This window comes from Lampetra fluviatilis, chromosome 51, assembly GCF_964198595.1.
Source record: "Lampetra fluviatilis chromosome 51, kcLamFluv1.1, whole genome shotgun sequence".
NCBI classification, from domain to species: domain Eukaryota; kingdom Metazoa; phylum Chordata; class Hyperoartia; order Petromyzontiformes; family Petromyzontidae; genus Lampetra; species Lampetra fluviatilis.
In genome coordinates, this window is record NC_136325.1 from 6,700,889 (window position 1) to 6,715,877 (window position 14,989).

Sequence of the window (14,989 nt, forward strand, 5' to 3'; positions counted from 1 at the left end):
TGCTGCAGTGTTGAGTCTATGGGTGGCAGTGTTGAGTCTATGGTGCAGTGTTGAGTCTATGGGCAGTGTTGAGTCTATGGTGCAGTGTTGAGTTTGTGGTGCAGTGTTGAGTCTATGGGTGGAAGTGTTGAGTCTATGGTGCAGTGTTGAGTCTATGGTGCAGTGTTGAGTCTATGGGCAGTGTTGAGTCTATGGGTAGTGATGAGTCAATGGTGCAGTGTTGAGTCTATGGGCAGTGTTGAGTCTATGAGCAGTGTTGAGTATATGGGCAGTGTTGAGTCTATGAGCAGTGTTGAGTCTATGGTGCAGTGTTGAGTCTATGGGTGGCAGTGTTGAGTCTATGGTGCAGTGTTGAGTCTATGGGCAGTGTTGAGTCTATGGTGCAGTGTTGAGTCTGTGGTGCAGTGTTGAGTCTATGGGTGACAGTGTTGAGTCTATGGTGCAGTGTTGAGTCTGTGGTGCAGTGTTGAGTCTATGGGTGACAGTGTTGAGTCTATGGTGCAGTGTTGAGTCTATGGTGCAGTGTTGAGTCTATGGGCAGTGTTGAGTCTATGGGTAGTGATGAGTCAATGGTGCAGTGTTGAGTCTATGGGCAGTGTTGAGTCTATGAGCAGTGTTGAGTCTATGAGCAGTGTTGAGTATATGGGCAGTGTTGAGTCTATGAGCAGTGTTGAGTCTATGGTGCAGTGTTGAGTCTATGGGTGGCAGTGTTGAGTCTATGGTGCAGTGTTGAGTCTATGGGCAGTGTTGAGTCTATGGTGCAGTGTTGAGTCTGTGGTGCAGTGTTGAGTCTATGGGTGGCAGTGTTGAGTCTATGGTGCAGTGTTGAGTCTATGGGCAGTGTTGAGTCTATGGGTAGTGATGAGTCTATGGGTAGTGCTGAGTCAATGGGTAGTGCTGAGTCAATGGAGCAGTGTTGAGTCAATGGTGCAGTATTGAGTCTATGGGTGGCAGTGTTGAGTCTATGGTGCAGTGTTGAGTCTATGGGCAGAGTTGAGTCTATGGATAGTGATGAATCTATGGGTAGTGCTGAGTCAATGGGTGTGCTGAGTCAATGGTGCAGTGTTGAGTCTATGGGTAGTGCTGAGTCTATGTGTAGTGCTGAGTCTATGGGTAGTGCTGAGTCAATGGTGCAGTGTTGAGTCTATGGGCAGTGTTGAGTCTATGGTGCAGTGTTGAGTCTATGGGCAGTGTTGAGTCTATGGGTAGTGATGAGTCAATGGTGCAGTGTTGAGTCTATGGGCAGTGTTGAGTCTATGAGCAGTGTTGAGTCTATGAGCAGTGTTGAGTATATGGGCAGTGTTGAGTCTATGAGCAGTGTTGAGTCTATGGTGCAGTGTTGAGTCTATGGGTGGCAGTGTTGAGTCTATGGTGCAGTGTTGAGTCTATGGGCAGTGTTGAGTCTATGGTGCAGTGTTGAGTCTGTGGTGCAGTGTTGAGTCTATGGGTGACAGTGTTGAGTCTATGGTGCAGTGTTGAGTCTATGGTGCAGTGTTGAGTCTATGGGCAGTGTTGAGTCTATGGGTAGTGATGAGTCAATGGTGCAGTGTTGAGTCTATGGGCAGTGTTGAGTCTATGAGCAGTGTTGAGTCTATGAGCAGTGTTGAGTATATGGGCAGTGTTGAGTCTATGAGCAGTGTTGAGTCTATGGTGCAGTGTTGAGTCTATGGGTGGCAGTGTTGAGTCTATGGTGCAGTGTTGAGTCTATGGGCAGTGTTGAGTCTATGGTGCAGTGTTGAGTCTGTGGTGCAGTGTTGAGTCTATGGGTGGCAGTGTTGAGTCTATGGTGCAGTGTTGAGTCCATGGGCAGTGTTGAGTCTATGGGTAGTGATGAGTCTATGGGTAGTGCTGAGTCTATGGGTAGTGCTGAGTCTATGGGTAGTGCTGAGTCAATGGTGCAGTGTTGAGTCTATGGGCAGTGTTGAGTCTATGGTGCAGTGTTGAGTCTATGGTGCAGTGTTGAGTCTATGGTGCAGTTTTGAGTCTATGGTGCAGTGTTGAGTCTATGGTGCAGTGTTGAGTCTATGGTGCAGTGTTGAGTCTATGGTGCAGTGTTGAGTCTATGGGCAGTGTTGAGTCTATGGGCAGTGTTGAGTCTATGGTGCAGTGTTGAGTCTATGGTGCAGTGTTGAGTCTATGGGCAGTGTTGAGTCTATGGGCAGTGTTGAGTCTATGGTGCAGTGTTGAGTCTATGGGCAGTGTTGAGTCTATGGGCAGTCTACGGTGTCGTGAACAGGAAGCCAGTGGAGTTGAAGGAGGAGGAGGAGAGACGTCGTTTGAAAACGATCCGCGACCGTTGCTAATCAGCCTCTTCGTGCCCGCTCAGGGTACCGCAGCCAAGGGGAGAGTTCGTGGAACGATGGAATCATCGACAGCGACAGGGGATAGAGTCCTAAAAATGATGGACCACGCCGGTCTTTCCATGGGGCGCCACATGCATTACTTCAAAATGTTTAAATGTTACGGCAAAAAAAACCCCGCACCATTATAGCCAACAGGAAAGATCACGCTCCCCCAACACTGCAGGAATGGGCCAATAAATTGTAACAAAAACACGCGTGGCTCTAGAGTATCTAGGTTTAAGACGAAATAGGCTTTCACGACCAATATAATCCATAATAGAGGTTTGTTTTAGGTGAGATCGCGTACAGATGTAAATTTATTCTTGGGCGAAGATGCGTCATCTCCATGCAGTTAGCCGGTGGTACCGGCCACTTGCCAATAGGGGGCAGAAGAGCGGCTGAGCACCAGGGTTAAGGGACTATGGCCCACAGGGCCCAACGGTTACCCCTATCAAGTTTCAACTTAATGTATTAGGTATAGCCCTGTGAGCCATTCGGCTCTTGAATCGGGTGCAACCGCAACAAACAAAAAACAAAAACATGAACAAGAAAACATCTTAAAGTGACTATGTGACTGAGTGCAAACAGAAAATCCAAGAAAAGACAGCAAAATATTGCAGAAAAAACACCGTACACCAAATTCTTAGGTTTTTTTCGGTAAAGTCACGTAGGTAAAATTTTTAAATTAAAATTAATAGAAGTAAAATAAAATAAAAATAAAATAAAAATCACGACGTTTCGGAGGCAACACAAGCTTCCGTCTTCAGGTGGAACCGTCACAGCACGATTGCTGTATCAAGTAACCAACGCTGTGTGCAAAAATCCCAGTGGGATGCCGAACGACATGTAGACCCCAGACCACAGAAGGGGGCTGGGGGATGACGTCACCGCCAGATCCTGCTGGAAGGTTCGAGAAGGAAGGCGTGGCAGGGGGGGCGGAGCGAGCCACGGCTCCTGTATAAAAGCCGGACCTCTGCACGGTCCCGGCAGTTATCATTCGTAATAAAGGTGTTGGGTGGTGGAGGGTTACGACACATTTATACTTAGGGGCCGTCCATAAATGACGTCACGCGATTTTGGACGATTTTTGACCCCCCCCCCTCCTTCGTCACATGACGTCACAAAAAATTAGACCCCCCCCCTCTCAAATATGACGTCACTAAGCTCTGCCCCCCATCCCCAAAAAATATAAAACATGCTTAAAATCGCTTTAAACTATTGTCATTGTAGTGCGTATTTAATGTGGCGCTGCACTCTGATGTTGTAGGAGAAAACATTTATTAAAAAAGTCTATTTAATTAAGTAGAACGTGTTGCCTATATTTAGTTAAAGTTGCGCAATTTGATGTGACGTCACATTTCTCAAACCGCCCTCCCCCCTCGTCACACATCGTCACAAATGTCTGACCCCCTCCCCCCCTCCTAGGTGCGTGACGTCATTTATGGACGGCCCCTTACACGATCTAACCCAAAAACCTTTATTATGAATGCTCAGATCTTGTTTGTGTGCGTGTTTTACTACAAGTAGGTCTGGCTGGCTTGATGCCTTGCAAAAAGGTATCTATTTAGCCTTTGAACATTTTAGCACCTTCGGATTTTTTGCCAGAAGGGGTTAAAGCCTTTCCATATTTTTCATTATTTTGGATACTGACTAAAAGGTCCCAATAATAAATCCTGTAGGCCGAATTTATCTGGTATGCGGATTAACCACGCAACGTAGAGTTTGACTTAAATTAATAACTCGTACATTTTTTCGTTAAGCCCAAACTAATAATCTATAAACAGTTATAAAAACATTGTTATTCTTGTAAGTGTTGCAATCGAAACGTGGTGACAATTTTATTGTTTTATTTTTATTATTTTATTATTTCCCTTCTACGTGACTTTACCGAAAGAACCAAGAATATGAATCCCTGCAGTCACGAAAGCTTTAAATCGAAATTCAATTGTGTTAACTTTAACATAATTGACACATATTAGTGGGGGGGGGGGGGAGGGGGGAGATTGTTGTCATAAAGATCCGCGGAAAACGGTTACACGTTGTTTAAAATTATCCGCGATTTTTTATGATCCGTTGCCGTCCTTCCCGCCATGAGCGCGTAACACGTTCCTGCAGAGGGAGCTGGTAGGAACGTTGGGTTGCTCGGTCAATGGCCAGGGTCAACGGCGGCGTGGTGTATTCCGCAAATACGCCCGACTGTGAGGGCGGGCACAAGCCGGCGTGAGTAGGTTAAACGTTGAGTTTTATAAGGGCACCACGGGGTGACCAGCCCCTCCCCACCCAGCCCCACCCTCCCCACCCAGCCCCTCCCCACCCTCCCCACCCAGCCCTTCCCCACCCTCCCCACCCAGCCCCACCCCACCCTCCCCTCTCCACCCAGCCCCACCCCTCCCATTTTTGGATGCACGACGGATAGACGGACACAATAATCCCCTGCGGGCTGGTGGAACCAGGTGGATCCTACCAGTATAATCGATAATCGAACTGTAGTTTAATAGTTTGATCAGTGTGGGGAGGGGGGGGGTAGCGGGAGACGGGGGGCGGGGCGGTGATGAAGGGTGCAATGTACAAGACGCGAGCGATCGAACTGATTGTGAAACGAGGCAGGCGTATAGCGGCAATGGTTTTCTTAGAGGGTGGGTGGTGGTGGGTGATGGTGGAGGGGATTGTGAGTTTATGCCCTTGCCTGCCGATGGCGATGCATTTTTAGCTCGCACCGCGCCAGACGCGCCTCGAGTTATCGCTGGCAACCTTTGCACAGGACCCAGGCACGGTGTTTGCCTTGGAACAAGAAACACAAAGACAAAGATGCCACCCCTCCCCCGCCTACGCACTACCACCCCGTATATAGCCTCGAACAGTCGTTTGGGGCAAGTGCTGTTCACATGCGGCTGGGTTGACGAGCACCAGAGTTCGCAATCGGGTTTTGATTCCTTACCCGCACCCGTACCCGGCCGCACCAGGGTCGCAAACGGCTACCCGTACCCGGCCGGGTACGGGTAGCCGGGTATCGGGTAGGGTACGGGTATCGGTACCCGGTTGCGACCTCTGACGAGCACCCCGCCGCCTCGGCCGCCTTTGTCTTCCCCGAGCGGGCGACGTTGTTGACACACCGTCCCGGGTACTCGTTTGAGGCTGAGTCGACCTAAGGGGGAACTCGGGTGGCCGGGTTCGTAGCGCAGTGCCGCTCACTCACAAATACCCCCCCACCCCCTGAACAGCCTTTAACGCACGCACAGGAAAAAAAAAAGACAAATATCCCCCGTAAAACCTTAGGGGCCGTCCATAAATGACGTCACGCACCTAGGGGGGTGGGGGGAGTCAGATATTTGTGACGATGTGTGACGAGGGGGGGGGGTGTTTGAGAAATGTGACGTCACGTCAAAATGCGCAACTTTAAATGAATATAGACAACACGTTCTACTTAATTAAATAGACTTTTTAATAAATGTTTTCTCCTGCAACATCAGAGTGCAGCGCCACATTAAATACGCACTACAATGACAATAATTTAAAGCGATTTAAAGCATGTTTTTTTTGTGACGTCATATTTGAGGGGGGGGGGTGGTCTGACTTTTTGTGACGCCGTGTGACGAAGAGAGAGGGGGGGGATAAAAAAATCGTCCAAAATCACGTGACGTCATTTATGGACGGCCCTTTAACAGATTGTTGTGGGGCAAGTGCTGGCAGCGAGTAGCAAGCACCTGTGAAGGTCGGCACGGTTATGACAAGAGGGGGGTGGGGGGTGGCCTGCACCACGCCCTACCGCACACAATCAACACGCACACACGCACACACACTCACCACGACCTTCGCTACACTCGCAAACACAGGCGGACGTCACAACAGCACTTTCACATCCATCCACCGAGACGCGCCGTCTTTGCTCCTCTTAACCGGTTTTGGGTTTCCGCTCCGCGTAAAGGGGTTCTTGTTTGTTGTTGTTGTTGTTGTTTTTTTTGGAAGAGGTGGAACGGTGGTGGTGGTGGTGGTGGAGTGAACGGAGGCTGCGTGGACCGTTGCTGTGATATTTGTTGCTGTTGTTGTGTGCGTGTGTGTCCGCGTGTGTGCGTGTGCGCGTGCGTGTGCGTGTGTGCGTGTGTAAGTGTGTGTGTGCGTGTGTGCGCGTGTGTGCGTGTGTGTGCGTGTGTGTGCACGTGTGTCCGTGTGTGTGCGTGTGTGTCCGTGTGTGCGCGTGTGTGCGTGTGCGCGTGTGTGTGTGCACGTGTGTGTGTGCACGTGTGTGTGCGTGTGCGCATGTGCGTGTTGTGTGTGTGCGCGTGGGATCGCAAAAAAACAGCAAAACACCTTCTGCGCGCGTGTGGGTGACCTGGCAAAGATGTGCACGGGCAAGTGCACGATGGTCATCGGCGGGGCCCTGGTGCCCATGGCTCTCGTGGCCATCGTGGCCAACGTGCTGCTCTTCTTCCCCAACGCCGAGGCGACGCACCTGGAGCAAGGCCACCTCTCCGACTTCACCTGGTACATGGCAGGCATTGCCGGAGGAGGGCTGCTGGTGAGTGGTGGTGGGTGGTGGTGGTGGTGGTGATGGTGGTGATGATGGTGGTGGTGGTAGTGTTGGTGGTGGTGGTAGTGGTGGTCATGGTGGTGGTGATGATGGTCGTGGTGGTGGTGATGATGGTCGTGGTGATGGTGGTGATGATGGTGGTGATGGTGGTGGTGATGGTCATGATGGGGATGGTGGTGATGATGGTGGTGATGGTGATGTTGGTGATGATGGTGGTGATGGTAATGATGGTGGTGATGATGGTGGTGGTGGTAGTGTTGGTGGTGGTGGTGGTAGTGGTGATCATGGTGGTGGTGATGATGGTCGTAGTGATGGCGGTGATGGTGGTGGTGGTGATGATGATGGTCTTGATGGTGATGATGGTGGTGATGATGGTGATGATGGTGGTGGTGGTGGTGTGATGATGGTGGTGATGGTGATGATGGTGGTGGTGGTAATGGTGGTGATGGTGATGGTGGTGATTATGGTGGTGGTGGTGATGATGGTGGTGATGGTGGTGATTATGGTGGTGGTGGTGATGGTGGTGGTAATGATGGCGGTTGGGTGAGTGGCGACGGTGGGCGAGTCGCGATGGTGAGCACGCTGGTGAGCATGATGGTGAGTATGATGGTGAGCACACTGGTGAGCATGATGGTGAGCACACTGGACTTGCAATCCAGGCGGAGCGGTCATCTCGTGGTAGTGGTTGAGGTGGTTGTGGTGGTTGTGATGGTTGTGGTGGTTGTGGTGGTTGTGATGGTGATGATGGTTGTGGTGGTAGTGGTGGTTGTGCTATTCATGAATGTTGTATTTGTTTGACGTGGTTATGGTGGTGGCGTTTGTGTGTGTCCTGGCATCAACGATAACCACACTGCTCGTGGTGATGGTGTTTGTAGAATTATTTATGAATATTGCCCTTGATGATGCTAATGATGCCGAATGATGCTGCTGCTGATGATGGTGATGATGATGGTGATGATGATGGTGATGATGGTGATGTTGATGATGATGGTGATGATGATGGTGATGATTATGATGATGGTGATGGTGATGATGGTGATGTTGATGATGATGGTGATGATGATGGTGATGATTATGATGATGGTGATGATGATGGTGATGATGATGGTGATGATTGTGATGTTGATGATGATGGTGATGATGATGGTGATGATTATGATGATGGTGATGATTATGGTGATGATGATGGTGATGATGATGATGGTGATGATGATGATGGCGATGCTGCTGATGGTGATGGTGATGTTTATAATCCCATGAGTCGCCTCTGATGGGAGCCGCCCTGTAGATTATCGTGCCGGCCATGCAGCTCATCGGAGCCGGGTCTCGGGACGGCTGCTGCTCCAACAGATGTGGGGTGAGTGGTGGTGGTAGTGGTGGTGGTGGTAGTGGTGGTGGTCTGGGTGGTGGTGGATGGTGGTGGTCGTGGTGGTGGTAGTCTGGGTGGTGGTGGTCTGGGTGGTGGTGGTGGTGGTGGTGGTAGTGGTCTGGGTAGTGGTGGTAGTGGTCAGGGTGGTGGTAGTGGTGGTCTGGGTGGTGGTGGTGGTCGTGATCTGGGTGGTGGTGGTGGTGGTCGTGGTGGTGGTGGTAGTGGTCTGGGTGGTGGTGGTAGTGGTCTGGGTGGTGGTGGTGGTGGTAGTCTGGGTGGTGGTGGTGGTGGTGGTAGTGGTCTGGGTGGTGGTGGTGGTGGTGGTGGTAGTGGTCTGGGTGGTGGTGGTGATGGTGGTGGTAGTGGTCTGGGTAGTGGTGGTGATGGTGGTGGTCTGGGTAGTGGTGGTAGTGGTCTGGGTGATGGTGGTGGTGGTGGTCGTGGTGGTGGTGGTAGTGGTCTGGGTGGTGGTGGTAGTGGTCTGGGTGGTGGTGGTGGTGGTGGTGGTAGTGGTCAGGGTGGTGGTGGTAGTGGTCTGGGTGGTGGTGGCAGTGGTCAGGGTGTTGGTGGTAGTGGTCTGGGTGTTGGGGGTAGTGGTCAGGGTGTTGGTGGTAGTGGTCAGGGTGTTGGTGGTAGTGGTAGTGGTGGTGGTCGTGGTGGTAGTGGTGTGGGTGTTGGTGGTAGTGGTCTGGGGAGGGACGGGAAGAAGTGGAGGGGCGACGGACGAGGAAGGGATTCAGCAATGGAGAAGAGGTGAGGCTTTAAGAGAGGGGCAGTGTTGAGTCTTTGGGCAGTGCTGAGTCTATGGGCAGTATTGAGTATATGGGCAGTGTTGAGTCTATGGGCAGTGTTGAGTCTATGGACAGTGCTGAGTCTTTGGGCAGTGTAGAGTCTATGAGCAGTGTTGAGTCTCTGGGCAGTGTTGAGTCTATGGGCAGTGTTGAGTCTATGGGCAGTGTTGAGTCTATGGGCAGTGTTAGTCTATGGGTAGTGTTGAGTCTATGAGCAGTGTTGAGTCTATGGGCAGTGTTGAGTCTATGGGCAGTGTTGAGTCTATGGGTAGTGTTGAGTCTATGGGCAGTGTTGAGTCTACGGGCAGTGTTGAGTCTATGGGCAGTGTTGAGTCTATGGGCAGTGTTGAGTCTATGGGCAGTGTTGAGTCTATGGGCAGTGTTAGTCTATGGGTAGTGTTGAGTCTATGAGCAGTGTTGAGTCTATGGGCAGTGTTGAGTCTATGGGCAGTGTTGAGTCTATGGGTAGTGTTGAGTCTATGGGCAGTGTTGAGTCTATGGGCAGTGTTGAGTCTATGGGCAGTGTTGAGTCTATGGGCAGTGTTGAGTCTATGGGTAGTGTTGAGTCTATGGGCAGTGTTGAGTCTATGGGCAGTGTTGAGTCTATGGGCAGTGTTGAGTCTATGGGCAGTGTTGAGTCTATGGGCAGTGTTGAGTCTATGGGCAGTGTTGAGTCTATGGGCAGTGTTGAGTCTATGGGCAGTGTTGAGTATATGGGCAGTGTTGAGTCTATGGGCAGTGTTGAGTCTATGGGCAGTGTTGAGTCTATGGGCAGTGTTGAGTCTATGGGCAGTGTTGAGTCTATGGGCAGTGTTGAGTCTATGGGCAGTGTTGAGTCTATGGGCAGTGTTAGTCTATGGGTAGTGTTGAGTCTATGAGCAGTGTTGAGTCTATGGGCAGTGTTGAGTCTATGGGCAGTGTTGAGTCTATGGGTAGTGTTGAGTCTATGGGCAGTGTTGAGTCTATGGGCAGTGTTGAGTCTATGGGCAGTGTTGAGTCTATGGGCAGTGTTGAGTCTATGGGTAGTGTTGAGTCTATGGGCAGTGTTGAGTCTATGGGCAGTGTTGAGTCTATGGGCAGTGTTGAGTCTATGGGCAGTGTTGAGTCTATGCGCAGTGTTGAGTCTATGGGCAGTGTTGAGTCTATGGGTAGTGTTGAGTCTATGGGCAGTGTTGAGTCTATGGGTAGTGCTGAATCTATGTTGCAGTGTTGAGTCTATGGGCAGTGCTGAGCCTCTATCTGGGCAGTGCTGAGTCTATGTTGCTGTGTTGTTGTGGTTGTTGTCGTTTGTGCACCACCACCAACGGAGCAACAACAACAACATCAGCGGCATCAGCAGGGCCACAACCTCACCCCAACAACGCCACCCGGTGTCCTCCACAGATGCTGACGTCCGTCCTCTTGTCGCTGGTGGGCGTCGCGGGCGCCCTCTACTGCCTCGTGGTCTCCACCGTGGCTCTGGTGGAGGGCCCCAAGTGCCTCTTCAAGAGCGGAAGCAGCGAGCAGTGGGACTACCCCTTCGGGAAGATCGACAAATGGGACTTCCAGATCCTTGAGTAAGCGCCTCGGGAGGGAGCGGGGGTGGGTTGGAGAGTTCGTAACAGACGCAATAATGTCTTCTTGATTCTTTCGGTAAAGTCACGTAGAAGGGAAGTAATAAAATAATAAAAAAATAAAACATATTAGAATAATATAATAAAATAATATAATAAAATAATTCTCACTATTTTTTTTTCATTATTTTATTACTTCCCTTCTACGTGACTTTACTGAAAGAACCAAGAAGATGAATCCCTGCAGTCACGAAAGCTTTAAATCGAGACGCAATAATGGTTTAGTTTCTATTCGTGTATCACTTTGGGGCCGTCCATAAATGACGTCACGCATCTGGGGGGGTAGGGGTGAGAAATTTGTGAAGATGTGTGACTAAGAGGGGGGGGGGGGTTGAGAAATGTGACGTCACATCAAAATGCGCAACTTTGAATAACTATAGACAACACGTTCTACTTAATTAAATAGACGTTTTAATAACGTTTTCTCCTACAACATCAGAGTGCAGCGTCACATTAAATACGCACTACAATGATAATAGTTTAAAGCGATTCGAAGCATGTTTCTGTTTATTTGGCCGGGGGGGGGCAGAGCTTTGTGTACGTCATATTTGAGCGGGGGGGGGTCTGACTTTTTGTGACGTCGTGTGACGTAGGGGGGGGGGATTCAAAATCGTCCAAAATCGCGTGACGTCATTTATGGACGTCCCCTTTGTACACGTGGTGTCTTTGTCCTTCCTATATGCTGCACTCCTCTCGCGTGTGTTTGTGTTGTGTTTATTCGTTGTACCGTTCTGACCCCGTACCAGGACATCTGTGGAAAATAGCTTTACAGCGCATCGCATTCTGCCATTATAAATACAAATTCTGCTCATGGCAGTGTCAGAAAGACTGAGTCAGCACAGATGAGATGCTGGGTTTGAGCCCTGGGTCTGGCTCTCTCTCTCTCTCTTACAAGGGGTTCATAATGGCGCAAACTCCAAGTATACAACAGGCGTTAGGGTCGTGATCGAACCCACGACCTCCTGTATACCAGGCGAGGGAGATTACATCTCGCAAGTTCCGGGATCGAACCCACCACCTCCTGTATACCAGGCGAGGCAGATAACATATTGCAGGTTCTGGCATCAAACCCACGACCTCCTGTATACCAGGCGAGGCATATAACATCTCATAGGTTCTGGGATCGAACCCACGACCTCCTGTACACCAGGCGAGGGAGATGACATCTTGCAGGCTTTGGGATCGAACCCACGACCTCCTGTACACCAGGCGATGGAGATGACATCTCGTAGGTTTTGGGATCGAACCCACGGCCTCCTGTATTCCAGGTGAGGCAGGTAACATCTCGCAGGCTCTGGGATCGAACCCACGACCTCCCGTACACCAGGCGAGGGAAATGACATCTCGCCACCGTGGCACCCTGAATCGCTTGAGACGCGCAATCGATCCCGTGCTCCATCTCCCTGTGTCCGTATGCCTCTCGCACCCCCCTCCCCCCTGCCGTCTCTCAGCACGAGCTACCTCTTCAACTCGTCGCTGTGGGGCATTTGCAAGGCGCCCGTGTGGATCGTCGAGTGGCACATCTCCCTCTTCTCCATCATGATGGCTGTGGGCGCCGTGGAGGTGGCCCTGTGCCTGGTGCAGGCCGTCAACGGCTTCGTGGGCGTCCTGTGCGGGACATGTCGCAAGGAGAAGCCCAACGAGAGCTCCAGCCAGGCGCCTCTCTACTCCATGGACTCGCTGCCACGCTACTGAGACGGGATGGCGGGGACTGGGTGATGGGATTGGGTGATGGGATTGGGTGATGGGAAGGGATGATGAAATGGGGTCATGGGATGGGGTGATGAGATGGGGTGATGGGATGGGGTGATGGGAAGGGATGATGAGATGGGATAATGAGATAGGGTGATGGGATGGGGTGATGGGATGGGGTCATGGGATGGGGTCATGGGATGGGATGATGGGACGGAATGATGGGAAGGGATGATGAGATGGGATGATGAGATAGGGTGATGGGATGGGGTGATGGGATGGGGTCATGGGATGGGGTCATGGGATGGGATGATGGGACGGAATGATGGGAAGGGATGATGAGATGGGATGATGAGATAGGGTGATGGGATGGGGTGATGGGATGGGGTCATGGGATGGGGTCATGGGATGGGATGATGGGACGGAATGATGGGAAGGGATGATGAGATGGGGTGATGGGATGGGGTCAGACAGGATGATGGGACTTAATGATTGGATGAGATGATAGGATGGGATGATTGTTCGAGATGGTGGGAATGGGATAAGAGATGGGATGATGGAACGTGATATATTTGTAATTCGTCCGCTATAAGCATCCACTTAAGTTGTGTCACTAATTAGGTGAAATCGAAGAGTTTAAACAAATGCTTGGTTCTGGTAGCCGTGCGACAGAACCATCTTGCGGCCATTCTAGATTTGAAGTTTTCGTGACTGCAAGGATCCATACTCTTTGTTTTTTTTCTCGGTAAAGTCACATAGGTAAAAAAATAAATTAAAACGATGCAATAATTTTGCTGTGACGGTTCCACCTGAAGACGGAAACGTGGTGATTTAATGTATTTGTTTTCATTTTAATTTATTTTTTACCTACGTGACTTTACCGAAAAAAACAAAAAGTATGCATCTTGCGGCAGGCCACGTGAATCAGATTCAGCGCCACTTTGCGAGGCTCAGCACAAGAAGGCGGCGCAGCAGGTCGCGTGCAAATAATCCATCTGTTCCATCTGTAGGCAGAAAAGAGTGTGGTATTAAACTAAAACTATAAACAATTTTATTTTATTTTACCAGGTAAAGGCCCACTGAGCTATGTAGCTCTTTTTCAGTAGCGACCTGGCCAACACAAACGATAGCACGGCGAATTGGGCTGATAATAATCACGTGGAAATGTACAACAGCAGTCAAATTACTGTAAACGAATGATGTTGGTTCTAAATTTGGAGGGAAAACCCCGAAGATCGGGAGGAAAAATCCACGCGACCACGGGGAGAAAGAGACACGCAAACTCCAAATATACAGCAGCAGGCGTCAGGGTTGAGTTCGAACCCACGACCTCCTGCATATCAGGCGAAGTAGTTAACATCTCGCCACGGGGAGAGAGAGAGAGACACGCAAACTCCAAATACACAGCAGGCGTCAGGGTTGAGTTGGAACCCACAACCTCCTTCGTACCAGGCGAGGTAGTTAACATCTCGCCACGGGGAGAGAGAGAAACAGGCAAACTCCAAATATACAGCAGCAGGCGTCAGGGTTGAGTTCGAACCCACAACCTCCTGCGTACCAGGCGAGGTAGTTAACACCTCACGGTGAGATCGCTGGACAATTCGTGAGGCTTTCGGGTGACGAACCTTCGCCCCGGCCACTACAGCGTGGTTGGTTGGTGCCGGTGGTGGTGGTGGTCGGTGAGCAGCGGATGTTTTAACTCTTCCGGGGCGAAACACGCATTTGTGTACATTGTAATCTCGAGTAATTTATTGGTGGAGAGGCCGGTTTCGTTGATGTTGGTGCAAATGATGAGCTGCAGCGGAGGACGGATGTCCTGTCGTTAAAAATAAGAGTCGGTTTTTACCCCTTTCTGGCAATAGAACAGGAGTTGTGTATAGATGCTCAAACATTTAATAGAAATCCTTTGCATCGCATCAAGTTACTGAATTAATCGCACTCGGTACTTGTGGTAAACATGCAGACAAACACTGCTCTGATAACACTGGTCAACACACTTTTTTTTCTGGCATAAGGTATTCCAACGGTTTAACGTCGTGAGAATTATTTTATTATGTTTTATTTTTATTATTTTATCATTTCCCTTCAACGTGACTTTACCGAAAGAACCGAGAAGATGAATCCCTGCAGTCACGAAAGCTTTAGATCGAAAAATGGTTCTGATCATACATGGAATTGTCTTTGAAACGGATTGGCCCTACATCAGAGACAGCCTTCTTGATGGCCCCGTGTCACCAGCGTCAGACCGGAGAACGCCAAGAGGTGTATAGTACATGAGGTATTAGCATCCCTAACACCTGTTTTATGGCCATGTAAAGGGTCAAACCTATTCTTACGTTTCACACTTTGATCTCCCCCGCGGCACAAAAAAACGTCAGCAAGAGATATTGCCCGCCCCAGCTGACGAGACGATTGCCGTGAAGAATGTGTTAAACCTACAAAAATATAATAATGCTGCCGAAACAAATAAATATATACACGCGGTTTTATTTGTAAATACAATTAGTACTCCGGAAGAGAGCAAACATCTGGTCGCCAACCTATAATTACTCTGGTCAACACACTTTTTCTGGCATAAGGTATTCCAACGCGTTTAATGTAATTTTGGGGGGTGCTGATTCCAAATCTGGCATCAGTTTTTGTCTATCACATCA

The 14,989-nt window shown here is 49.9% G+C and overlaps 1 protein-coding gene across 1 annotated transcript; it reads left to right on the forward strand.

The window, feature by feature from the left end:
* Positions 1 to 6,681: 6,681 nt before the first annotated feature.
* LOC144948789 (transmembrane 4 L6 family member 1-like) lies at positions 6,682 to 12,338 on the forward strand. The gene is made up of 4 exons (XM_078878440.1): positions 6,682 to 6,858; positions 8,159 to 8,227; positions 10,414 to 10,586; positions 12,095 to 12,338. The coding sequence occupies exons 1-4, from the start codon at positions 6,682 to 6,684 to the stop codon at positions 12,336 to 12,338; spliced, it is 663 nt and encodes a 220-aa protein (XP_078734566.1).
* The last annotated feature ends 2,651 nt before the right edge of the window (positions 12,339 to 14,989 follow it).

What these genes read in the sequence shown, in the direction of transcription:
- LOC144948789 (XM_078878440.1), top strand. Translation starts at nt 6,682, where the DNA reads ATGTGCACGGGCAAGTGCACGATGGTCATCGGCGGGGCCCTGGTGCCC. An exon ending in TTGCCGGAGGAGGGCTGCTG is followed by an intron (nt 6,859 to 8,158) that starts GTGAGTGGTGGT and finishes GCCGCCCTGTAG; the next exon opens with ATTATCGTGCCGGCCATGCA. An exon ending in TGGGACTTCCAGATCCTTGA is followed by an intron (nt 10,587 to 12,094) that starts GTAAGCGCCTCG and finishes GCCGTCTCTCAG; the next exon opens with CACGAGCTACCTCTTCAACT.